The sequence below is a fragment of the Protopterus annectens genome, chromosome 4.part0 (genome assembly GCF_019279795.1).
Source record: "Protopterus annectens isolate FY-2018-M chromosome 4.part0, PAN1.0, whole genome shotgun sequence".
Taxonomy (NCBI): Eukaryota; Metazoa; Chordata; order Ceratodontiformes; family Protopteridae; genus Protopterus; species Protopterus annectens.
Genome location: NC_056733.1, coordinates 762,379,451 through 762,406,259, shown reverse-complemented (window position 1 = coordinate 762,406,259; position 26,809 = coordinate 762,379,451). Strand labels below are relative to the sequence as shown.

Here is a 26,809-nt window from a genome sequence, read left to right as displayed (position 1 = left end):
CAGGGGTAGTCAGGCCACAACTTCTAAAAAGAAGAGAGATCTTTCTCCTGCTATACTCACAGAACAGGATTCTGAGGAATCTGATTATTCAGAGTTTGTAGAGAAACAACAACCTCTAACTGATTGAGGATTCAGATGCAGAGGAATCCATTCCCTCTGCCTCCCCACCAGAAGATCTTTCCTTTGGGGAAACCCTTCACACCCTCGGGGAACATTTCCACTGGGAATCCCAGAACTTCCCTCAGTCTAAGAAAAGACTAAGAGAGTTTCTAGACCTGCCCCAGCACAGACCTCTGGCCATTCCTCCTATCTTAGAGGTGGCTGATAATGTCTTCCAGGAATCCAGTTTAACTCCTGACTCCCTTCCACCTGCTCCCAGAAAACCTGACAGGTTTTACAGAGTACCAAATTCTCACAAATACCTGTACAGAAATCCTGTTGCAGAACCGGAAGTCATTACACAGGGACCAAAAGGAGCTAAGGCTAGTTCTACAAAGAATCCTACTCCTTCTGACAAGGACTCCAGAGCTGTGGACAGATGGGGTAAAAAAGTATACACCTCTGCTACCTTGGCTTTTAGAGCTTTCATCTGTCAGTGCCACATGTTAAAATATCAACAACACACTTTGAAACTGTTAAAACAAAATTTCTACCTTTCCTGACTCTGCCATTTCAAAAGAGTTAGCAGATTTACTGCACTGTACTTGTCAAGTGGCTAAACACTCATTACACTGTGGATGTGATGCCCTAGAAGCCTCTAGCAGGGCAGCAGTGTCAGGATCTGTCATTGGGAGACATGTATGGTTGAAAGAACAACCTCTTCCTGATGATGTCAGATCTAAATTAATTGATGCACCCTTGGATAAGGACTGCTTGTTTGGAGAAAAATCAGAAGAGGTGCTTAAGAAGATGGAAGACAAAGGAAAATCTATGTAAACAGTAAAAGATTTCCTTCAGGTACAACCTCTTGGGTTCAGCAGGAATTTTCCCTCAAAACACTGGTCCTTTCCTGCACCTAGTAGACAGGGACAGAGTAAGCCCCGCAGGCACAGACCACCCAAACTCCCACCCCAGGGACAGCAGAGAACCAAACAGTGGAGCACTCCCACTCCAAAGGCAGAGAGTTCTAAGACATCACTCTATGGCAAAAATTCTCAGAGACTCCCTCTACCCCCTCTGCCCTCTCTTTGCTCACCAAAAACTAGGAGGAAGGCTCTCCCTCTGCAAAGAAAATTGGCTCTCTGTAACAAAGGACCATTGGGTCTTAAAGGTAATTTTTCAGGGATACAAATTCTCCTTCAACGAACTCCCAATTCCAAGAGGGTACCCAGACTTGCCTCCACATCAGTGGGCAGAGGCATTAAAACAAGTCCAAACTCTCATATCCCAAGGGGCAGTAGAACCTGTCCCCTCAGATCAAACAGGCAAAGGCTTTTACTCCAGACTATTCCTGGTTCCCAAAAAAGACGGCACTTGGTGCCTCGTCACTGGATCAATCCATCCTGAACACCTTCCTAGTGGTCCCCAAATTCAAAATGCTAACCTTACAACAGCTGCTGCCTATGCCGACAAAAAAATGCCTGGTTAGTAACCCTAGATCTAAAAGATGCCTACCTCCACATCCCCATAAGGGGAATCCTGCAGAAAATTCCTTCGCTTCAGAGCAGGCTCACAGCAACACTTTCAGTTCTCTGCGCTACCCTTTGGCTTATCTACTGCTCCCAGGGTATTCACCAAATGCTTAGCCCCGGCCATAGCCTTCTGCAGGCAGAAAAATATACAAATTTACCCTTATCTGGATGACTGCCTCATTCAGGCAGACTGCAGAGAAAAGCTCCTCAAGGACTTTCTCTTTGTCAAAACCCTCCTAACCTCCTTAGAATACACCATCAACGAGAAGAAATCAAAGCAAACACCCTCCAGGAAGATCATTTTCTTGGGAGCACTGCTGGACACAGCATCCCAAATGACCTTCCAATCCCCAGCAGAGATTCTTGCCTCTCTATTTCACCAGCTGGCTACTAGAACTCACCTCACTTCCAGGAAGTTCCTCCAAGCCTTGGGGTACATGGCATCTTGCATCCTTCTAATTCCTCTGGCCAGACTTCACATGAGAAAACTTCAGTGGTACTTAAAGAACCTTTGGTGTCAACACTCTCAGCCTCTAGAGATCTCTCTCCCACTGATCCTCTGTATAAGAGCAGAGTTTCTCTGGTGGGCAAGGGCCTGTGCTCAGAACAAGGGTCTTTCCTTCACCCTTCGCCCAACTGGGCAGACCATTACCACCGACGCCTCAGACACAGCTTGGGGCACTCATCTAGAAGGCAGGTGCACCCAAGGTCTTTGGGATGCACAGCACCTTCCCGTGCACATTAACCTGAAGGAAATGATGGCAGTACAAAAGTCTCTGACTTCCTTCAAACCCAATCTCAAGCCTGGGGTTCTCCTTATCAAAACAGATGACACCACAGTAATGTGGTACATCAACAAACAGGGAGGAACCCAATCTTACCCTCTGTGCAGGCTAGCCATGAGCCTATGGCTGACACCCTCTTCCATGGGGACTACACCTGGATAGTCCAATACCTACCAGGGCTCAACAACACCCTGGCAGACCACTTAAGCAGAAACTTACTGGACCCCCACGAATGGCAGCTCCACAGAAAAATCTTTTTACAGATCACTCAGGAGTGGGGGGACTCCGGAGGTGGATCTCTCTGCTTCACACCTCAACCATCAACTAAAAAAATTCTATACCAGGGAATATCACCACCTAGCATGGAAGGTAGATGCATTGACCTTCCCCTGGAACACCCTCCTTGTGTATGCATTCACTCCTCTGCCTCTTATTCCAAAGGTACTGATCGAAATAAGGGAGGACAGACCGAAAGCCATCCTCATTGCTCCAGATTGGCTCAGACAACATTGGTACCCCTTACTGCACAGCCTGACCTTACAGCCTCCCAGGCAGCTTCCCCTGATCTCAGACCTCTTAACTCAGGTGGGGGGGGGGGAATGCTGCACCCAGATTTGCAGACTCTCAAACTGTCAGCATGGCTAATACTCTAAAGGCAAACAAGGGACCCCTGTTAATCAAACAGGTCCTAGACATCACAGAGACCAGAAGGCCCAGCAACACAAAATCTTATGCAGGAAAATGGAAAAGATTTTGCTCCTGGAGCCAGTCCAGAGGGGGCAGTACCTCACAACCTTCCATCCCTTTTATCCTGGACTACCTAGCAGAGCTACTTATTAGTGGCCTGTCCTTCTCCTCTGTTAAAGTTCACGCCTCAGCCATCTCAGCTTATTTTGATAAAGAGCAGCCCCTATTCTCCCATCCTTTGATTAAGCAATTCCTCAGAGGGGCTTCTAATGTCAGACCTTGCAGAAGGCCACCCACTCCAGCCTGGGACCTGAATTATGTTTTGGAAAAACCCACCCTTCGAACCTGCTGCTTCAGCACAACTAATATTCTTCTCCTGGAAGACTGCTTTTCTCCTAGCTATAACCTCAGCCAGGATAGTTTCATAACTTCAGGCACTGATGGCCATTGAGCCCTTCATCATCTTCCATGCAGACAGGGTCTCCCTGAGGACTAATCCCTCCTTTATGCCCAAGGTGGTATCTAATGTCACTCTCAGTCAGGCCATATATCTACCCAGCTTCTTTCCTAACCCTCCAAATAAGGGGGGGGGTGGAGAAGTTTGCACTCACTAGACATGCACATACAGCTCAGATACTATCTGCACCATACCAGACCCTTCAAGAAAACGGACCAACTACTTGTCATCTTTGCCCCAAGGGCAGAGGGGAAGCCCATTTCCAAACAAACCATTTCCAAATGGATATCACACTGTATCTATTTCTGTCACAGACTGCATGGAAAAACTCCCCCTAAGTCCATTAGAACCCATTCCACTAGGGCAGCCTACACTTTCACAGCATTCCTCAGAGGAGTTCCCACCAGGGACATCCTGGAAGCTGCCACCTGGACTTCTGTCCATACCTTTACCAAGCATTGCCACCTACCTCTGTTTTCTAAGGCTAGGACAGGGTTTGCCTCATCAGTTCTGCATGGCATGCTGACCCATTCCTAGGTATCTTACTAAGCCTACCACTACTATCCTCAGTTTGGGAATCGTCCCACAGGTGATGACTGCAACAGTGAAACACGAAGAATATAGTACAGTTGTGTACACTTACCATAAATATAGATGTTCAAGTGTTTTCACTGTTGCAGTCCTGGTTTCCCACCCTCTCTTCCCCTTATATCTTCTTTTTTTAGGGAGACATATGTTTCAAAAGGTGGCTTTTAGCCACCAGGACCACTTTACCATATTTACTTGGGCCTCTGATGAATTAGGGCAAGAAAAACTGATGTAATGGCGTTGGCTTCTCTCCTTTATAGTGCTGATGACCTGACGTCAGGCAGCATGCAACAGCAGCCTACGCAGAAAAACACTGACTCTGGTATTCGGGCCGGCCGAGGGCTTCCACAGCAGGGATAACCCCACAGGTGATGACTGCAACAGTGAATACACTCTAACATGTACATTTATGGTAAGTGTACACAACTGTATATTCTATGCACTGCAGATGTCCCAGGTGTACTGTAAGCAGTTACTTCTAAGTTGTACATTTTTCTAACACAGAATGACTTGATTTGGAGTTGGACACACTGGCATGATTTTTTGGGGGGTGGTTTAAGCATTCTCTCTCTATTACAACATCTAATGTGCAGAAGCATGTCTAGGGTGGGGCAAATGGAGCAGCCACCTCAGGTGCAAGGTCTCATGGTACATGATTGGTAAATTCATGTTTTTTTCCCCCCACCGAGGGCTACAGCAGAGATTTAGGGCTTTATGACCTGGCATTACTCCTTAGTAGGGAAGGAGTGCTAGATTGCACCAGACCTTTTCTTTTGCACTCATATATAGAGCATGAAGTTGTTGGATGTCTGGTACTTCTCATTAGGAGAGAAGGAAAGAATGTCATATTGGAGAATGGATTTTTTCTTTTTTTTCTATTTTGCTGTCACTGGGGGAGTTAGGACCTGATGCTTCTCTATAGCACCACATGGGAGAAGGGACTTTTTCCTTGATCTCACACAGAGCATGAGGACATAAGGGGTAGAGTGTTAAGACCTGGTTCTTCTCCCTTGGAAGTGTAGAACAGGAAAGGGACATTTATTTCCTTCAATTTTGCATTGAGGGACACCAGACTGGAGACTGACACCGGGTGCCGAATGAGACAGTGACAGCTCTGGTATTGTGTCCCTAGAAGCCCAGAAGGTGGTACCTGAGTGCCTTTCCCCTTTCACACAGGATCATGTCATTCACTAAGAATGGCAGTAATCAGAATTGCTATTTACTTTCATTTTGCTCAGAAGCACATGAGCTGGTTCATATTTGTTTGTATTTTTAGAACACTGATCACAGATGGGCAGTTGCAGGCTGTGCCTAGGTTACATGGATCGTGACAGAAAACTACATTAGGGAACTACACACACATGCAGGAAACTGCATTTACATGGAGGTTAACACATCTGCTGCAGTTGAACAAGTATTTCAAAAGCAAAATATAGGTACATGTTTACATAGGAAGAAGAAAGGAATAGGAAGGAAAGGATGATGAGGAGAGGGAGTAAGCCTGAGTGTAGATTATGCAGTTATAAATAGGTAGGATATCATCTGCAAATTAGTATTCACCCATTTTGAGTATGTGAAGGACTGCATTCCGTGGAGTTGTTAGAACAGTAAAGTATAGTCTTCCAGGTAGGTCTGCATACAGTTGACAATAGGTATGTAAACTGAAAAAGGGTAAGAGGGGTCTGTTGTTAGGACCCTACTCTGTGGGTGGTTTAGAGTTATGTAAAATATCCTGTATTCAAACAGTTGAGTTCTTGTTGCTTTTTTTTGTTTGCCTTTTTTTTTTTTTTTTTTTTTTTAAAGTGCTTGAACTGAGCTCTGAGAACTTTTGGGTAGTCAATGAGTTCAACTAGGTCGTAAAGAAGTTACTGCCCTAGTTTTGGGGCAAGGACTGAGAAGCTGTGACTAGTAGAGGTGTGTGGATTCTTTTTTAAATAACTGTTTTACAACAAGTTTGTGTGAATGGTTTTGTTGGCAGAATTGTAAAACAAATATCAGAAATGAAGTGTACTAAAATACCACACTGTGGTCCTTTTGGGCTTAATTTAGAAAGTAACTAGAAGGTTTTACTTGTTAAGTTCAATTAAAGTTGAGCTTCCTGCATTTGTAGCACTACACATTACTGTGTTTTTTCTTCCCTAGAAGACCCAATGTGCCAGGGGTTTTACTACTAAATGATGATGATATGAATTATCATTTTCTTCTTTTGTGGTTATTGTGTCAGTAATTTTTCCCCAGTGTTGCACTGATTTCTGTTTTATCATGTTTGTTAAAAATGTTGCTTGTTTTTTTCTTTTTAGGTTCTAGCAGCCTTTTTGCACACAAAGACAGCACAAGCCTACAAAGTTTCAGCAGTCCTCATGAGCAGTGGAATAGACTTCATCGGACCCCACCTTCATTTCCAACTCCTCCACAGTGGCCTAAGCCAGGAGACACTGAACGTAGTTCTTCTATAAGCAGTCACGACAGAGATGGAGAGAAGCGGGATTCTTCCACAAGCAAGGATGAGCGGGAGAGAGAGAGGTGTGTGCATGTGCTGTGCTAATTTATACTCTTAAGATGCTGATGAATCATACAAATGATAGCTCAAGTACTGGGACTGGTAGCAAGTGGTCTTATTTATGGGAAGAGTGTTAATAAGGCTAGATGAGAATAAATCTTATTCTTCCGTTACAAGAATGGAAATTTATGCAGTGTTTTGTGTATGTGTTCTGGCTGTGTTGAAAGCCATGCATTTGTTATTTGTGTAGAATTTTCATTTCATGCGTACTGCATGTGACTAAATATACTTTTTTATATAACTGAACGTTTCAGAAGTAAACAAACTGGCACACTTGCTCTGGAAATGGGGCTACAACGATGCTGTCTTTTTAGTTAGTTTGTGCTGTGAGACAATTACAGAAGTAAGTCTGAATCAGTAGCAAAGCTTTTCAGAACGCAAGACAAGGGTAAATATGGTGTTCCTACATAAGCTCTGCCTACAGATTGTACTGCAGCATCACTCCTGGTGTCTAGACAGACATAAGAGGAGGTTATGCACATAACTACTTTGGTAACTAAGAAGTGAGAGTTAACCCTTTAGTGAATTCTAAGGGTGGTCGTGTCTTTGTCCAGTTCTTTTAAACTCTTTCCTTAAATACTTAAGTGGGAAACTTCTTTTCTTTGTTTGGTAATGACCACATCCTTATTAGGTGGCTTATGTGACTGCAGAAGCCTGTCCATGTTAAAGGAGAATGACTCTCTTGCTCAGAGCTGCCCTCACTCTATAACTGTTGGGCAAAGTTTACATTAATTACAAACCTGCAAGCTTTCCAACAGAGACTTTCTAGTCTTTTGGGGAGTTGCATCTAATGATGCTCCCACGTTCTCTCTATACAAATGCCCCCACTACTGCACTTAGACCCTTAATCTTTTTGGGAGTTGCATCTGATGATGCCCACCCCCCCCCTTATCTGTATACAAATGCCCCCACAACTACACTGTTAGACTCAAAGAAGTAATATTAACTGTTATTTGGGACTTGAAGCCAAGGCCTTTAGCATACTGTGAATCTACAGATAGAAGGTGAGAGGTCACCTGTATTCGTGACGCCCTATCTCCTGCCCCTTTGCTCTGTGTCATATGTTCTAGCCATGTTGAAAAGCTGAGTTACAGTGGCTACTTTTTCAGTACCCAAGCACAGATTGCCAGAAGCTCATTTTTTTTGCATCATTATTCTCTTTTTGAGACAGGGTCCTGAACACTAATGCATCATCACCCCTGAAAATTGGTTATCCGTTCTTCTTTACATCACTTCTTGTGAGTATTAATTGATGACAAATCATATGCAGCTGCGAAATGATGTCACTGCATACTTCATTCTGAAATATTAGGGTGTGGACAGCCCTGGACAGTCCTTCAGTGCATCGTGCTTCCAGGTTAACTTCTTCTATAGTACATAAGTTTGGAGTAATATGTGGCTAGATCCTTGGAGCTAATTTTACCTCCATCTTCCCTTCCCGGACACACACATATGCACAAATACACACACAGGGGTACATTTGCACACCTATTACCCTAAGATGTGCAAGATGGGCATCTTGCATAGTTCACTGTCTAGATTGATGCATGATTGTTATTATTCTGCTGTTTAAATAGTTGGATCTCCAGCTGTGAGAATTAAGGAATCCCAGTACTCTTTGCTTATTTCAGAAAGTAAGCTGTTTGCATCCAGAATTGTGTTGACTACAGATTAGATATTAGAAATACATGATTGCATTTCTTTTGCACAGCAGTGGGAGATTTCTTTCAGTTGTATGTCATTATAACCTTGCGCAATTTAGTTGAACTTGTGTGGCAGTATAGTGCAGAGGATTAAGGCTGTGAGCTGCTGACAAGCTTCATCGTGTAGTCCAGAGGTTTGATTCCCTCATTTTCCAATTGTACACTGTGTGACTAGTACGCCCAGGTTACTCCTAAAAAGGGACTTGTGCTTCATGGGTTTATCCAGTTTTAACAAATTAAAAGAAACACTCTGCGGTGCCTAGTGTGTTTTAGAAAATTATAAGGGAGTTACAAAGGACAGATTTAGTAAAAATTAATAAAATGGTAGAATCAAAAGATAAGCCATTTAACCATTTGATGTTTTCCTTAAAAATGCTGAATGCACTTTTTAGGTTCTGCATGCAAAACCCATTAAAGCCAGTTGTAGTTATTAAAACACAGAACATTATGATTCTTGATTAAGCTTATTCAATAGTGTCTTAATGTTCCCACTTGGTTCATTCTTGTTATACTAAGAATGACCTACAGTCTTGTATAAGTGCTGATCTTTGTAGCTGCCATTGCTTGGAAAGCATGTCAAACCACTCTTACAGTGTTTGGACCAGCTATAGTGGAGGTGCTGATGTGAGAATTGTGGCAAAAGGTACAGACAGTAGTTTTAAGCATACAGTTAAAAATATGCCACACCTGGAACTGACATCTGTTTTGTGCTGTAAAAGTCTCAAGTGAGGGTGCACTGGAAGAAGAGTTAAGCTGGTGAAATACTGCATTCAGGCTACTTTCCATTCTGTGTTATGTTCCCTTAGAGCATATTAAGCTGTCATGAGGCTTGGACTGTTGAGCAAATGGCCGCCATTTTTTTACGCTCGCTTACAACGTGCAAAATTAAAGAAAAGAAAAAAAGAGAAAATCGTATGTTTGTATATTTGTGTGTGCATATGTTCTAGCTTGAGTGAGAAGATGAGAGCTAGGTGAGAATACTGACTGCAAAAGGCAGTCTATCAGCATTGAGCTGTTAAAAATTTATGAGCTATGAAACTCTTAATGATACGCATTTTTGACTAACTTTATTCCTCAGTGAAAGCAAAACCATGAACAGTAAAGGGGGTGGGGTGGGGTGTGAAGAGTTGCAATGCCTGTATTTTCTGTGTGTTTCATTTATTTCTACAGAAGCAGAAATTGGAAGATACATGAAGTGTGTGTGCATGTATATGTGTTTACATCATGCCTGTCAACTGTGCAGATTTTTACCTCGTATCTTAGGTCTACCTCTCATACATTTGTGGTTTTCTAGCAAGTCATTGAGAACCAAGGTCACTACATAATGACTATAATGACAGACTTTTGAATTTTAGACTTTATATCCTTCAGAAAATGCACTCTTAACACAAAATCTGTTCTAACAACTTCCTAAGTTTATAACAGTAGCATGTAAAATCTTTCCTTATTTTTGGCCTTTGCCCCCCCCCCCCATTATTATTATTGGCTTTGTCCAGATGTCTCATCAGTTCATAAGAGATTACTTGGCTAATGCCTTAAGAGCCCTTACAAGCCTAGACAATGTAACCTGATTTTACCCAGTATATGGACCCTAGGGGCAAGAGGACGGCATGGATATGTGCCTATGCCTCTAGTGTCCCTGTCCATAAGGGATAACGGCGCTACCCTGGGTGTGAATTTGCAATTCCCCATCCATTGATCCAAACTGCATTTGAAGACAGCCAGAGAAGGGCTCTGCTTAACATGAATAGGAAACTGGTCTCTCCAACATGTTTTGTTTGAGTCACTGACTTAAGTTTAGATCCCTAAATCGGGTAACCCTAGACTTGTGGATGTGTAGCAGCTTCATCAGGGCTGGATTTTCTGAATGCCTTATAGGCCAGGCAAAGGTCATCCCTGAATTGTTATGGACACGCTGGGGATTGAACCCTGGGCCTCATACATGTAAAGCATGTGCTCTACCACTGAGCTTACATCACTTTTCTTATGTTGAGGTTGAAAGGCATGGTTTACATCAGTGTGTGTGGTGTGATGTAGACATATGTGGATGCGTGTCAGTCTGCATGTTTGCATGTGTGTGTATGTGTGTGTGTGTCTCTCTAGAAATAAAATACTTGCATATCTTATATTTCTGATGTAAAGTACTTCCTGCAGCAAAAGTACATAGAATAAAGCAAGTTTGATTTATTAGGCAGAGGAACTATTTTACGTCAAAAAATATAAAAAGATTTATATAATATTACAAAATATATAAAAAGCAAAATTCAAAACAAATACAAAATTATTTTGCAGATGGTCCATTCTCTAAGCTCATTATTGCCCTCCAGGGTGTGTGTTATTGTGGAAATAATGCCCTTTCAGTGGTGTAGAGGCCCGATGCTGCAGAACACACCTGGGTGTTCGTTATTTGCTACCCTGTGGTCATGTTCACTGACCTGTGAGAAAGTTCCATTTTATGTTTTTAAAATGTTCTGCATCACACTGTTTTATTTATTTATTTATTTGCATTTGTTTACCGGGAGTGTCCAGCTGGGTCAAAAAGGCCCATTTTCATCAGAGGCCTGGTGAGAAAAAGCTCCAATTAACAAAAGTTTACAAAAATATAACGAGAGGTAATGTTAACAATAGTATGAATCATTTGGCACAATTTTAAGATAACATTGTGTTATGTAATAAAACATTTAAGCAGTCATTATAAGGGAAAAATGAGAATATTACATGAAAGGGTACATGATGACTGGTATGTATGTTTGAGAGTGTATGTTTTGTGAGTTTGAAAGTATAAGATGTAACCGGAGTTAGCAGGTTTCACGAGTGAAGTAGTGTTAAGAAGTGGTCAGAGAGTAGATTTGAAAGGAAAGGAGAGTTGTATCTGGTTGCAGTGACAAATTCAGCCTGATTTGGTACAAGAGCAGAGCCAGTTATTATCGAGGCGTTCCTTTAGAAGGTGTTTGAAGTTAGATGAGCCTGTAGTAGTCAGAATTGCTTGTGGTAAGGAATTCCACAGTATACATATTTAGTGAGAGAAGAGGGATTCTCCAAAGTTATTGTTGGATTTGTTTACTTTTAGTAGATTCTTATTGGAGGACCTCAGTGCTTGTGGGCAGGAATAGGACTGTACTAGGTTTCTAAGTGCAGGACAGTTTGTAGGATGATGGAGGATGGAGTGAGTGAGACTTGGTTAAAGGTGAGTAGGTTTGGAAGTTCAAGCCATTTTAGGTTGAGTAGAGCGATGTAGTGGTATGATCTGAAAGTGAGGTTAGATGCAAATTTTGCATTTTTATCATAACGGGATTCAAATTTATTTAAGTTGTTTTTGGGGTTTCTCAAAATAAAAAAGATTTTAATTTCAAAATATTTTAAAAAGCAAAATTTAAAAATAAAATCTTGATTTTTGACCGGTGGTACATCTGGAAGGGAATTTGAGTGATAGAAAGGACTTTCCTCGAAAGGAATTTTGTAACCCTCGGATATGATCGACTGTACCCATCTGTCTTGAGTGAGGGAACGCCAGGCTTCTGGGTACAGCGATAGTCTTCCCACTGCCTCAAGGATGGACAGCTGGGCAACATCTCAGGGATGCTGAAAGGGCTTGTCAGGGAGAGAGGCTCTCTGTTTCCCTGGTTTTTGGACCCCTCTGCCTCTAGAGCGGCGTCTGTTGTTGTTACCCCTCTGCCTCTAGGGGTAAACTGACCCGCGTGAATCCGGGCGTGACTCCTTGGGATTTATGGAACCACATTTTGCCACCTTTCTGTCCTTTGGGGTAAGGTCTAGAAGGGGTGGAAAAACGGACTCCACGGCAGAAAGAGTCTTGCCATCCTGCTCACACCTGGTCAAAGTTTCTTCACTTGAGGGGCCAAACAAAGCTGACCCATCAAAGGGAGAATTTGTGAAGGACGCCTTAAAGGATCTGCAAAGTCACATAGCCGCATCCAGGCTTGGCGTCTAAGGGCCACACCTGTACCTGCGGCCCTACTCGCTCCATCAGCAGCATATGATATTAACCGCATGGAGTAGTTTGCAATGCAATTAAGGGTTCCTAGCTGAAGCAATTTTTCCTGAGCTCCTGCAGCTGTAGGATCCTGTACAACATCACCTAGCTCCTTAAGGATATCCCTTTGGAGTCTGGTGAAGTGACATAGGTAATTCAGCGAATGCATAGCAAAGGTCGCTGAGGAAAACATCCGCCACGTACCTATCCATGGTCCTAGAGTCCTTATTAGGAGGATGGACGGCACGGAAGGATCTGCAAGTTCCTTCTTGGTGGCAGCAGCCACCACCATGGCATCAGCGGGGACACCCTTAGTGAGGAATTGCTTATCACAAAGGGGCAGTAATAAATTTTGAAGGCCTCCTAGGGACTGGCTCTACAGAGTCAGGAGCAGCCCACGCTTTCGGGCAATAACTTGCATAAGGGGGTCGAAAGGCGGAGACACCCAGGAGGTGGAGGGCCGAGATCCAAACGCCTCTAGGTATACTGACTCATCCTCAGAGGGATTATTGGTGGGCCAGTTTCCCCTCTGTTTAAGGAGTTCTAGGATGTCTGAGAAGGAGACATCCTCAGAACTCATCTAAGTCAGTATCTGAAGTGATAGACTGCGGGGAGTCTATATGTTTCCTCTTACAAGTCCTCTTTCTAGGAGGATCTCCCGAAACATCAGGAGAATCCTCGGAAGAGGGGGATATTCCCAATGGGGAAACCTGAGGCGGAGGATCTCTGGATCCTGTAGCAAGAGAAGTGGCAGAGATGTCAACAGGCACTGCAGAGGGAGGAGCTAAGGGAACAGACTGCTGGCTGATACCAGTGGCCAGCACACTCTTCATCACCTCGAATGCTCCCCTCCCAGGAAGGTCCGAGAGAACCCGTTCCGAAGAGCTAGGAACTCCAGGGACCACCGAAAGGGAAGTCTCCGAGGCAGATGTCGGAGCCGAGCTCACCAAGATCGGCTCCGATGGCTCCGTTCCGAGAGGAGAGGTGAAGCCGGAGCCGAAAGTATCGGCTCCAAGGAAGGAGACCTAGACCTCTTCCTCGAAGGAGCCATCGGAACCGATGAAACTATTGAACCTGTCGGAGCCGACAACTTATCGGAGCCGACAGGTAGCCTCGATGCATCGGCTCCAGCCGGAGCCGATACAGCCACAAAAGTAACGGTGTCGGAGCCGATCGGAGCCGACACCGATGCCTGAGCCACATGGTGGTCGGAACCGATCGGAGCCGACACGGAAGTGGTCGATGCAGAATCGGCACCGATAGCCATCGGTGCCGAAGCAGATTAAGCCAGAATCGGCTCCAGCCAGAGCCGATCGACTCAGAACGAGCCGGAGCCGAGGCCGCAGGCTTGGACACAGAAGCCTGGGCCTTGGAAGACTTAGCAGTCTTGGATGGAGCCGACTTAGCGGGAGAGCCCTCCGGCTTAAGAAGGCCCCTCAAAATCAACTTATTTCTTCTTTCCTGCAGGACTCTCTGGCTGAAAGAATGACAAATAGCACAGGAGTCCTGCAGGTGAAGAGGCCCAGGCAGTACAGGCAAGAAGTGTGACCCCGTCTGTCAGAGACATTTTCTGACCGCATCGAGTCACACTTCTTAAAAGCCTGAGACCCTTTCTTTAGACATGGTGCAAACACAGACACACACACCAGTCAAAGAAATTAAATTACATATACCAAAAGGTATAACTAAAAAAACACACACACACACACCTAACAGGGGATGGGATGGGAGAAAGTCTGACTAAAAAAAAAGAAGAGACAGATAATTTTCTGTCAGAAAATGTTTAAAACTAAAATAAAACTAACAATAAAGGGTTTTTAGTTAAAAGGGGCTAAAATAGCGAAGTAGCAAATCACTTACCAGGAGCTGGTAAAGGAGGACCTCATAAGCGGGCGGCAAACTAGATCTGGGTACTTACCGCCTTGCATCATGGGATATGGGGCTGCCTCGAGCTGGTAAAAGTGACTCTCGAGCTTAGCAACTGCCGAGTCGGAGCCGAGGATCGGCTCCGAACCCATCAAGCAAGAATGAAGGCGAGATTGACAACTTAACATCCTGCAAGCTTTCCAACAGAGACTTTCTAGTCTTTTGGGGAGTTGCATCTAATGATGCTCCCACGTTCTCTCTATACAAATGCCCCCACTACTGCACTGTTAGACCCTTAATCTTTTTGGGAGTTGCATCTGATGATGCCCACCCCCCCCCCTTATCTGTATACAAATGCCCCCACAACTACACTGTTAGACTCAAAGAAGTAATATTAACTGTTATTTGGGACTTGAAGCCAAGGCCTTTAGCATACTGTGAATCTACAGATAGAAGGTGAGAGGTCACCTGTATTCGTGACGCCCTATCTCCTGCCCCTTTGCTCTGTGTCATATGTTCTAGCCATGTTGAAAAGCTGAGTTACAGTGGCTACTTTTTCAGTACCCAAGCACAGATTGCCAGAAGCTCATTTTTTTTGCATCATTATTCTCTTTTTGAGACAGGGTCATAGGTTCATAGGTTCATACTAGGCTATCTGCCCAAGGGCATTTATAAGCCTAGCCCATAGTTATGTGGCTTTCGCCACCCCTTTAGTTTGAATAAAAACTATGCCTATCATTTTGCTGTGCCTCTGTCACTGAACACTAATGCATCATCACCCCTGAAAATTGGTTATCCGTTCTTCTTTACATCACTTCTTGTGAGTATTAATTGATGACAAATCATATGCAGCTGCGAAATGATGTCACTGCATACTTCATTCTGAAAGATTAGGGTGTGGACAGCCCTGGACAGTCCTTCGGTGCATCGCGCTTCCAGGTTAACTTCTTCTATAGTACATAAGTTTGGAGTAATATGTGGCTAGATCCTTGGAGCTAATTTTACCTCCATCTTCCCTTCCCGGACACACACATATGCACAGATACACACACAGGGGTACATTTGCACACCTATTACCCTAAGATGTGCAAGATGGGCATCTTGCATAGTTCACTGTCTAGATTGATGCATGATTGTTATTATTCTGCTGTTTAAATAGTTGGATCTCCAGCTGTGAGAATTAAGGAATCCCAGTACTCTTTGCTTATTTCAGAAAGTAAGCTGTTTGCATCCAGAATTGTGTTGACTACAGATTAGATATTAGAAATACATGATTGCATTTCTTTTGCACAGCAGTGGGAGATTTCTTTCAGTTGTATGTCATTATAACCTTGCGCAATTTAGTTGAACTTGTGTGGCAGTATAGTGCAGAGGATTAAGGCTGTGAGCTGCTGACAAGCTTCATCGTGTAGTCCAGAGGTTTGATTCCCTCATTTTCCAATTGTACACTGTGTGACTAGTACGCCCAGGTTACTCCTAAAAAGGGACTTGTGCTTCATGGGTTTATCCAGTTTTAACAAATTAAAAGAAACACTCTGCGGTGCCTAGTGTGTTTTAGAAAATTATAAGGGAGTTACAAAGCACAGATTTAGTTAAAATTAATAAAATGGTAGAATCAAAAGATAAGCCATTTAACCATTTGATGTTTTCCTTAAAAATGCTGAATGCACTTTTTAGGTTCTGCATGCAAAACCCATTAAAGCCAGTTGTAGTTATTAAAACACAGAACATTATGATTCTTGATTAAGCTTATTCAATAGTGTCTTAATGTTCCCACTTGGTTCATTCTTGTTATACTAAGAATGACCTACAGTCTTGTATAAGTGCTGATCTTTGTAGCTGCCATTGCTTGGAAAGCATGTCAAACCACTCTTACAGTGTTTGGACCAGCTATAGTGGAGGTGCTGATGTGAGAATTGTGGCAAAAGGTACAGACAGTAGTTTTAAGCATACAGTTAAAAATATGCCACACCTGGAACTGACATCTGTTTTGTGCTGTAAAAGTCTCAAGTGAGGGTGCACTGGAAGAAGAGTTAAGCTGGTGAAATACTGCCTTCAGGCTACTTTCCATTCTGTGTTATGTTCCCTTAGAGCATATTAAGCTGTCATGAGGCTTGGACTGTTGAGCAAATGGCCGCCATTTTTTTACGCTCGCTTACAACGTGCAAAATTAAAGAAAAGAAAAAAAGAGAAAATCGTATGTTTGTATATTTGTGTGTGCATATGTTCTAGCTTGAGTGAGAAGATGAGAGCTAGGTGAGAATACTGACTGCAAAAGGCAGTCTATCAGCATTGAGCTGTTAAAAATTTATGAGCTATGAAACTCTTAATGATACGCATTTTTGACTAACTTTATTCCTCAGTGAAAGCAAAACCATGAACAGTAAAGGGGGTGGGGTGGGGTGTGAAGAGTTGCAATGCCTGTATTTTCTGTGTGTTTCATTTATTTCTACAGAAGCAGAAATTGAAAGATACATGAAGTGTGTGTGCATGTATATGTGTTTACATCATGCCCGTCAACTGTGCAGATTTTTACCTTGTATCTTAGGTCTACCTCTCATACATTTGTGGTTTTCTAGCAAGTCATTGAGAACCAAGGTCACTACATAATGACTATAATGACAGACTTTTGAATTTTAGACTTTATATCCTTCAGAAAATGCACTCTTAACACAAAATCTGTTCTAACAACTTCCTAAGTTTATAACAGTAGCATGTAAAATCTGTCCTTATTTTTGGCCTTTGCCCCCCCCCCCCCATTATTATTATTGGCTTTGTCCAGATGTCTCATCAGTTCATAAGAGATTACTTGGCTAATGCCTTAAGAGCCCTTACAAGCCTAGACAATGTAACCTGATTTTACCCAGTATATGGACCCTAGGGGCAAGAGGACGGCATGGATATGTCCCTATGCCTCTAGTGTCCCTGTCCATAAGGGATAACGGCGCTACCCTGGGTGTGAATTTGCAATTCCCCATCCATTGATCCAAACTGCATTTGAAGACAGCCAGAGAAGGGCTCTGCTTAACATGAATAGGAAACTGGTCTCTCCAACATGTTTTGTTTGAGTCACTGACTTAAGTTTAGATCCCTAAATCGGGTAACCCTAGACTTGTGGATGTGTAGCAGCTTCATCAGGGCTGGATTTTCTGAATGCCTTATAGGCCAGGCAAAGGTCATCCCTGAATTGTTATGGACACGCTGGGGATTGAACCCTGGGCCTCATACATGTAAAGCATGTGCTCTACCACTGAGCTTACATCACTTTTCTTATGTTGAGGTTGAAAGGCATGGTTTACATCAGTGTGTGTGGTGTGATGTAGACATATGTGGATGCGTGTCAGTCTACATGTTTGCATGTGTGTATGTGTGTGTGTGTCTCTCTAGAAATAAAATACTTGCATATCTTATATTTCTGATGTAAAGTACTTCCTGCAGCAAAAGTACATAGAATAAAGCAAGTTTGATTTATTAGGCAGAGGAACTATTTTACGTCAAAAAATATAAAAAGATTTATATAATATTACAAAATATATAAAAAGCAAAAATCAAAACAAATACAAAATTATTTTGCAGATGGTCCATTCTCTAAGCTCATTATTGCCCTCCAGGGTGTGTGTTATTGTGGAAATAATGCCCTTTCAGTGGTGTAGAGGCCCAATGCTGCAGAACACACCTGGGTGTTCGTTATTTGCTTCCCTGTGGTCATGTTCACTGACCTGTGAGAAAGTTCCATTTTATGTTTTTAAAATGTTCTGCATCACACTGTTTTATTTATTTATTTATTTGCATTTGTTTACCGGAGTGTCCAGTTGGGTCAAAAGGCCCATTTTCATCAGAGGCCTGGTGAGAAAAAGCTCCAATTAACAAAAGTTTACAAAAATATAACGAGAGGTAATGTTAACAATAGTATGAATCATTTGGCACAATTTTAAGATAACATTGTGTTATGTAATAAAACATTTAAGCAGTCATTATAAGGGAAAAATGAGAATATTACATGAAAGGGTACATGATGACTGGTATGTATGTTTGAGAGTGTATGTTTTGTGAGTTTGAAAGTATAAGATGTAACCGGAGTTAGCAAGGAGCAGGTTTCACGAGTGAAGTAGTGTTAAGAAGTGGTCAGAGAGTAGATTTGAAAGTATAGGAGACTTGTATTTGGTTGCGGTGACAAATTTAGCCTGGTTTGGTACAAGAGCAGAGACAGTTATTGTTGAGGTGTTCCTTTAGTAGGTGTTTGAAGTTTGAGTCTGTAGTAGTCAGAATTGCTTGTGGTAAGGAATTCCACAGTATAGATATTTGGTGAGAGTAGAGGGGAATCTCCAAAGTTATTACTGGATTTGGTTACTTTTAGTCGATTCTTATTAGAGGACCTTGGTGCTTGTGGGCAGGAATAGGATTGTACCAGGTTTTTAAGTGCAGAGCAGTTTGTAGGATGGTGGAGGATGGAGTAAGTGAGAGTTAGTTGGTTAAAGGTAAGTAGGTTTGGAAGTTCAAGTGATTTTAAGTTGAGTAGGGTAATGCAGTGGTGTGATCTGAATGGGAGATTAGATGCAAATTTTGCAATTTTATTGTAACAGAATTCTAATTTATTTAAGTTGTTTTTTTTTAAGGCTTGTGAAAAGCAAGGATGCATAGAGTAGAGTAGAAACAAGGTGAGTTCAGGCTATGACCTCTCTAGTGGAGTCGGTCAGGTAGGGTTTAATTCTATAGAGGGAGCCTAGCTTGATGGTGGTGGCTAGGTGCTTGTCGAATCTGCGGTGGTTATCTGTAATCACCCCCAGGAGTTTGGTGTGGGCCAAAGGTTCAATGATGGTTTTATTGTTAGAATAAATGGTGAAATGGGATGGGTGTTCAGGTAGTTTGTTACTGGTAAATAGCATAAGTTTTATTTTGTTGGGATTAAGAATGAGCTTGAGAGTAAGGTAGTTTTGATGTCATTAAAGGCATGTTGGGTTATTTGTTGTAGTTCAGGTAGGAAGGGAGCTGATCATATAAGGGTGGAGTTGTCTGCATATTCCATGATGGTAGCATTTTGAATAGCATAGGAGAGTTTATAAAGATAGAGAAGAGTAGTGGTCCACGTATAGATCCTTGAGGTATGCCATGGGAGATCGTAAGAGAGAAAATAGTTAATTTTCCCATTTTACTGCTTGTTTGACGATCAGATAAATAGCTATGAAACCAAGACAGTGTGGACTAGCATAGGTTTAGGGTTGGGAGGGTGGCCTAATGGTTAAGGTGTTTGCCTTACAAACACAAGGTGCAGGGTTTGAATCTCACAAGGGATAATTGGCTAGGCTTAAAATGGCTCGCAAGGGCAGTTAGCCTAGTACTAACCTATGAACCTAGCTCATTGAGGAGTTTCTGATGGGAGACTGTATCAAAGGCTTTTGACATGTCTAAGAAGATGGAGGATACTTGGAAGCCGGAGTTTCTGAAGTGGTTAATAAAATTAGTGGAACTGACAAGTGCAGTAGTGGTGCTGTGCTTTGGCCTAAAGCCATACTGTGGTGATAGGAGGTGATTGTCTATGTATTGGAGTAACGGAATATGTATGCATTTTTCCAGGATTTTTGCACAGGGGTAGAGTATAGCTGTCTGTCTAATTATTGAGTTCTCTTGAGGAGCCACCTTTATATAGAGGGATTATGTGTGAGATTTTCCATTGTTTAGGGATGTATTAATCTTTGATGGACCTATTGATTAGAATAGAGATTGGGAACATGTTGACATCAGAAGCTAGCTTGAGGAATGTGTTTGGGAGATGGTCTACAGCGAGAGAGGAAGGTTTATGTTTGGACAATAGTTTTCTAATAGTGTTAGCTGGAACAGGTTTCAAGGAGAATGCATTGAGGTTGTCTGTGGTCTGTGTAGGAATGAAGAGGGTGTAGTTAGTGTTGCTTTGTACAAGGGATGTTGTTTATACCCGTGGTAACTAGTTAAAATGTTTCTGTTTTTGAGCTCAGCATTTCCGGGTTTTAAATAGTGTTTGGGTTTTATTGTGTTAGTTATGCTGCCACGTTGCTGTTTACACACATGCACGTAGCTTTTTTTATTTTAAAAGTTTAACAAGAGAAGACACGTTGATGTTGAATTTCATGCTGCATTTTGGTTCTTTGTGACAAGAGTGTACATAAAAATGAGAAGAAAAATGCTAAGAAAGTGAAAGTTGTTAGGTGGACAATTCTAGTGCAAATCAGATTTATTTCAAAGGGTAGAACAGTGTAATATCAAGTAAAAAATGTAATTGCAGTCAGTTTCAGTGCTGGGTGTAGATAGAAAATGGCAAGCAGAGCAGACTGATGAACATTCTGTCTGGGATTTTGCACTTTGTAAAGGGAGTTAGCACCGTGCTGAAATGGGTCAGTATTTTGGAATAAGTTGAACATTTGCTTCATCAGGTCTGTGGTACCCCTCTCAGGGTACTGCTACTTGAAGGGCGCACTATATATCTACAGGCTTAGGCCTTGCTACAATTAGAGAAAAAATAAGTAACCTTGCAAGGTCAATGGCTACTTTTAGCATGATCTTTTTAGATTGTTTGCAGGACTGTGGAAAAAAGTTGCTGTAAGTAAGCATTGTGTACTTTCTCATTGGAACCCTGGACATAAAACAAGCCAAATGGCGAATGGGGGAGGAAAAGCTGTCTGCATTCATGAGCTAATGTTACACTATTATTTTACATAAATATGCATATTAGTCTTTATTCTTTCATAATGGAAGGTTTCCATATATGTTTGGAAACAGACTCCTGGCAGCTTGAGTCATCAGCATGAGCTCCAGTTGTATTACTGTTAATTGGATAGACATATGTAAAATATGTAGACAAACTTTGTGACTTTTAGGGAGTTATGCTTGGAGAAAGGTGAGATGTATATACTTCTGAAAGCACATTGTTCAAACTGTAGTAAGTGTTTGTTTGTCTAGTGTCTTTTCAGTACTTAATGCTTTGGGTGAAATCTAGATAACATAAAAATTTGTGGCAAATTACTGGAATTGTTCCAAGGCCACAACTAGGATAAAGCTTGAATCTGAAAATGAATACATGATTTGAATTTGTGCCGTGAGCTGGTAAAAATGAAATGCATCATAAGATTCAGAAACAAAAAAAGAATTATGGTCTTTTTTAACATCTTTGTGCTATTTATCAGTTTTATAGACAGAAATTTCAGTTTTTACACGCACACCTGTGTAAATGTTTAATTAAGTCTAGCAGCATGAATGTTAACCATTTTATAGTCGAATGAATTGTTAGCTGCATTGCTAGAAGTAGAACAAGTATGTATAACAGAGGAAGTGTTTAATGACCAGGTGTAGCTCATTTTTATAGTGACCCTGTGGAGGCGGGTTATGCATTAATGTACAAGTAGACTTTGTTTCAGTTACTACTGCATGTTGTTGGTAATCATTGCTACCTAGCAAATTTAATGGCACAGTATTTTCAGTCACATAGGGTACACAAGGTGTATATTTATATACTGTGATGGGACCTTGCATCAGAGGACAGATCATTAAATTTACCTAGAATTAAGTACTGCTTCTATAAAGATGAGAGATTATAGTTTTTCTGTTTTTGTGTGGATACAGCCACTTAAATTGTATACTGACAGCTGGAGGAGCAGCATAACCATGATATTTGGGTTATGGTAGGTCAGGAGCTGAACTAAAGTAATTATGTGATTATGAAATAAGAAAAAAAGCTGATTATATTTAATACTACATTGAAAAGTAATTTTTTTTTTTTTTTTTATAGAGATATCATGGATAAAAATAGACATTCCAACAGATCTTCACCAGCTTCTGCTCCAGTAACTCATCAGATTAGCAATCTGATCCGCAGCAGCAGCCAAAATTCTATTGAACCTGTGAGGCAGATCGCTGCCAGTGATCGTGAAAGATCCAAAGAACTGGAACGAGAGCACTCTGAGCGTCTGAAGGCATCCACACCTGTGGAACTTAAAGTCAAGCAGAGTCGCTCCCCTGTAAAGGACCTTCTAAGCCATGAAAGAAAAGCTTCAGAAGACAACATAAAACCAGTCATCCGATGCACTTCTCCATACAGCAAACCTGTACTGACTGGAAGCATGAAGCTCAGCAATATAGAAAGCAAAGAAACTGAGAGAAAACCAGAACTGCTTAGGGACCACCAGAAAATAAAGAATGATGTCAAAGTAAAAGAAGAGTGCAAGGAAGACAGTGATGTTGTGTTAGTGGCCTCTGAATCTTCACAGCATAGCAGGAGTGCTGACCATTCCACAGCTGCAACTTTACATGGGCATTCTGTACCTTCCTCTGTAACTGGCATGCCCTTTTCACCAGCCACTGTTGGCCACCTGAATTTAGAGCATGCCAGAATGGTTGGACCTTTGATGAATATTAGTCCTTTAGTAGGAAGAGAAAGATTACCCCATCCTGGATTTGCATGGGACCCAGTGAGAGATACTTTAAGGGATCCATATCGAAGCTTAGACCTTCATCGTAGAATGGACTTCCAGTTACGAGCAGATCCCATGGGTAGATTCCCTACCACAGCAGGGTTTTATGATCCTGAAAGGGCTTATAGAGACAGGGAGCCCCATGACTACAGTCACGAAGCCATCCTTGATGCCCGACGTGAGCATGAGCGGATGCCCCAGTTATTAGAACGGGAGCGCTTACATCTGCGAGAAGAGTTCGATCGTGCCAGGATGCAGCATCTGCATTCAGCTACCATTGACAGTCATTTGACACATGTGCCTCCTTTTATGTCTCCTTTAAGTGGAATGCATTATGCAAGATTGAACTCTCCCAATGCAGTGCATAATGGGATTTTAAACAGGACCCCACCCACTGCAGCTCTAAGTGCCCCTCCACCTTTGGTACCAGCAAGCAGCACTAGACCAGTCTCCCCACGTAGGACTACTCCACTCACAAACTCTGAGTCTAGGGACTATTCGCCCTCTAGGAATCCCAAAGAAGTGGAGGCACGATAGGTCTTGCTACAGAATTTTAGAACTACTACAATACAAGTCTTTTGCAAAGTATGCACTGCTTAAAATTCAAGTGACTAGATATTTGAAATACTGAAGCACAGCTATGTGGGTTCAGTGTAGGGAAGGGGAAATCACAAGAATTACCAACTTTCTTTACCAGAAAATAACTTGTAATTGGAATTTAATATATAATTATCAATTAGAAAACTAGGTTTCTGTGTAAGAATGGTTATTAAAAATATGAAGTTTGTACATTTCATTTTCTGAGGATAAAATTAAATTTTTTAAAATTTGTAATTTTTTAACTGCATTTTTTTTTTTTTTGCTTTTATTTGCTTGTCTTTTTTGTTTCTGATTGTTTTTCTGTTTTTAGCAGAAATCAAGTGGCCTCAGCTCTTTCAGGTATTATCCAGGGTTTGTTAAAAGTATTATTTAAAGAAATACTTTTGTTGCAGTTCACTGTGAGGTTTTAATTCTGAGGCCAAATTCATACTTAACTTTACCTGGTACTTGAGAACCGAAGCTTGCAGGTGTATAATACTTGTGTACAAAGCCTACATTGATGTTTTTTTCTGCCTTATGATGATATGCAGACTATTTGAAAAAAAAAATGTTCCTTCCAGTTTCCTGTAAAAAGTATGGAAAACAATTGTAAATATTCTGTTAATATTCATAAATGTAAACCAATATTAAATTCTTTACATTAAGTAGACTTTATGATGGTCTGTGGCATTACTGGGATGTAGGTTGTGGCTGTTATCTGTATACTTTTTTTAGGAGAGAATTCAATTCAGGCCTCTGTCTTTCTTTTCTAGTGTCCAGAAAGGTTGCTGTACTACAGTGAGGTCACATCAAGAGTGTTAACTTTGCTTATAATGACTCTAAGGAGGGTAGTACCAGGCCTAACCACCTGTTATTGTCTTTATGGAGTTTGCACAATCTTCCCATATCTGACTGAATTGTTCCTGTGTTTTCCAGTTTCCTTCCACCTCCACAAATGTGCTGATTTAGCTGGCTATTCCAAATTGTATATGCATGTTGCAGTTTATGCTTGCCTTTGTAGCCCAGTTGATCACAGGAAAGTATGTGCAGTGGACACTTAACTCCTCTAGCAAGTAAAAAATGGTCTTTAGTTTTAGAAAGGATTAAAGAGTGCTTTCATTTGACAGAATAAATGCAGAGGTGAGGTTTGCCATCCACCCCAGTACTAGTCTTTATCCCATCCTAGGTTTGAAGGATTTGACAGTCATCTCCTAAGTGTGGTCTTCTCTGTCGTTCCCACCAACAGAGCTCCAGACTGCGCAAACACTGTGAGCCATGACATGCCATTGCTAAAATTCTGATTGGTTGTTACCTGAAACTCCAACGTACTCCGTCATTAATTATCCCATCAACAAACCATACCTCTTCACAAAAAAGGTCCAGTTACTGATCTGTCACAGTTTCATCCCATTACTATCCCTAATACCTATACTCCATAAGCACTACATACAGCTCCTGCCACACTTGATATTTTTGAGCTTTAAGCTTTGTTAGTCATTTGATTGTCCACGTCTAATTATTTTATGGCACCCTGTCATCACTGCTTCTGATCAGGTTTTGTTACAGAGACTGCACTACTTGACTATATGAAGTATATCAGACCTGATGTCACATTTGTAATATTTTCCAAAGGTACATTTTTGAGAAAGTTGGGAAAGTAAGATATTTTTTTCTCGACATATCCATAGCTTTAGACATAATTAGCCATGACATCTTCCTCTGTTGTCTGTACAGCTGTGCCAGCCCACATCTTTCAGTCAACTGGATCACTAGCAACCTAAACAGTGGAGTGAAGGCTGAAAAGCCAAGTCTCTCTGTCTCTTAAATAATCCAGGTTGGATTATGATAAGCTTTTGTGCTTGGTCCTCTTCTATTTACTTTATTCATTAGTAGCACGCCCCTTTAAAGTCAAACAAAATGGCAGTGATTCTACTCGCCTGTCTTCTGGAAGATCTGTCACAATTGCAACTCTTGTTCAGAGCTATTCAGTCATGGCTAGAGAAGTCAGGGCTGTTGCTTAATGCAAGTAAAACAAAAATCATGCTGTCTTCAGTAACACTATCTTGTGTTATTCTAACTTCCATATATTTAGCAAGTGCAGCCTACTTGAAATACTACAGTTGTACCATTAGGTATTGATTGATCAGTACTTGAAATATGAAAACATCATCAAAACCGTTCCCCATGATGATCACAAATATGAGCTGCTCTATAAATCCCTGCAGTTCTTTACAGTTAATGTCATTATATCCATTATAAAGTCTGACTATCTAGCAGTAACTTTTACCCTTAAAACACACTGAAACAAAAAAGTATTATGTGATTACTGTGAAACAAACCTCCTCTTATATTTATCGACCTTCTTCCATCCATCTAGCCACAACTTTTTTCCCCATTTTTGTACATGGGGTCAGGATGTCACTTCAGCAGTGACTTTTTATCAGTCTTGACAACTGTACATGATCCATTACTCTGTCTCTGTAATTAATGATATTGCATACTCCTCTGAATCCTTTGCAAACAGTGAATAACATAGTTAATTAGTGAGAGGAGCTGAGAAACAGCATTGCTCTTTTAGTTAGAAATGTCTCTGTTTAGCTGAAGTGTTTGGTGGCCTGCTTGCTCTACTGTGCCTGAATATTGCTGATCTCTGGCTGCATTTTATTTTTCTAACCCGCCCTGTTATTGTGTTCTTAAATTTGGTAGATTTTAAGTTGCCTGCCCCTACTATAAGTCTGATTTTGGACATTTCTCTCAGTCCCATCTCATCAGCTCATTCTACTGAGTATAGAGAGATCATTTGGGAAGGCCCACCCCCTTAATTTCTCAACCCTTAATTATCTTCTGTTTCCTCCCCTTCCACTTAATCTAAAAAATGCACTTTATTCAGCTGCTTTTACTGTATTTGTGTTTCTTCCTACCTTATTTTGCTTTTGCTGCTTGCTCTTAAAAGTGTTCAATTGCATTTATTCTGCTGCATTTATTACTGTTTGTTACTAACCTGATTAAATTCTAGCTGTTGTTCTAAGCCTTTTGGTTTAAGTATTTGGGCTTCAGGCCAGTTATTTTACATTAAGAAAGATTGTGGTCTACACTCTTGTGGCAGGAGAGGTAGCTTACATCCTTCTAAATTGGGATTGCTGATTGAAAGCTTAGTGTGTCTGCTATTCTAAAAGATTCTTAATTATTTTACATTAAGAACATTTATGGTCTACACTCTTGTGGGAGGAGAGGGTAGCTTCTGCCCTTCTGAGCTGGGAATTGCTGGTTGAAGGCTTATAGTGCCTGCTTATTTGAACTGTTTTTTTTCTCTGAAAATGGTACACTTTGCTGTAGCATAGACTAGCTTCAGACCCACTGAATCTAGCTCTGTTTGTATAACTTGAACACTAAACTGGGCCATCTTTTGTTGGAGAGTGTTCCCCTGAACCCTAGTGCCAGGAGTGTGCAGTTAGAACTCATCTGATTGAAGGTTGCTGGAACGGGGCTCAGTTTAGAGCTTTTTTATTGGTTAATTGGTT

General features: G+C 41.6%; 1 protein-coding gene across 5 annotated transcripts in view; it reads left to right on the top strand.

Annotated features, from left to right (window-relative positions):
• The window catches only part of FBRSL1 (fibrosin like 1), a 3,021,780-nt gene extending 2,997,822 nt beyond the window's left edge, over window positions 1-23,958 (top strand). For all 5 annotated transcript variants that reach the window (XM_044068722.1, XM_044068720.1, XM_044068719.1 and 2 more), the window contains 2 exons: window positions 6,449-6,671; window positions 22,028-23,958. In XM_044068722.1, coding sequence (XP_043924657.1) covers window positions 6,449-6,671; window positions 22,028-23,246 — 1,442 coding nt within the window. In that variant the 3' untranslated portion in view covers window positions 23,247-23,958. The remainder of the gene's footprint in view (window positions 1-6,448; window positions 6,672-22,027) is intronic.
• The last annotated feature ends 2,851 nt before the right edge of the window (window positions 23,959-26,809 follow it).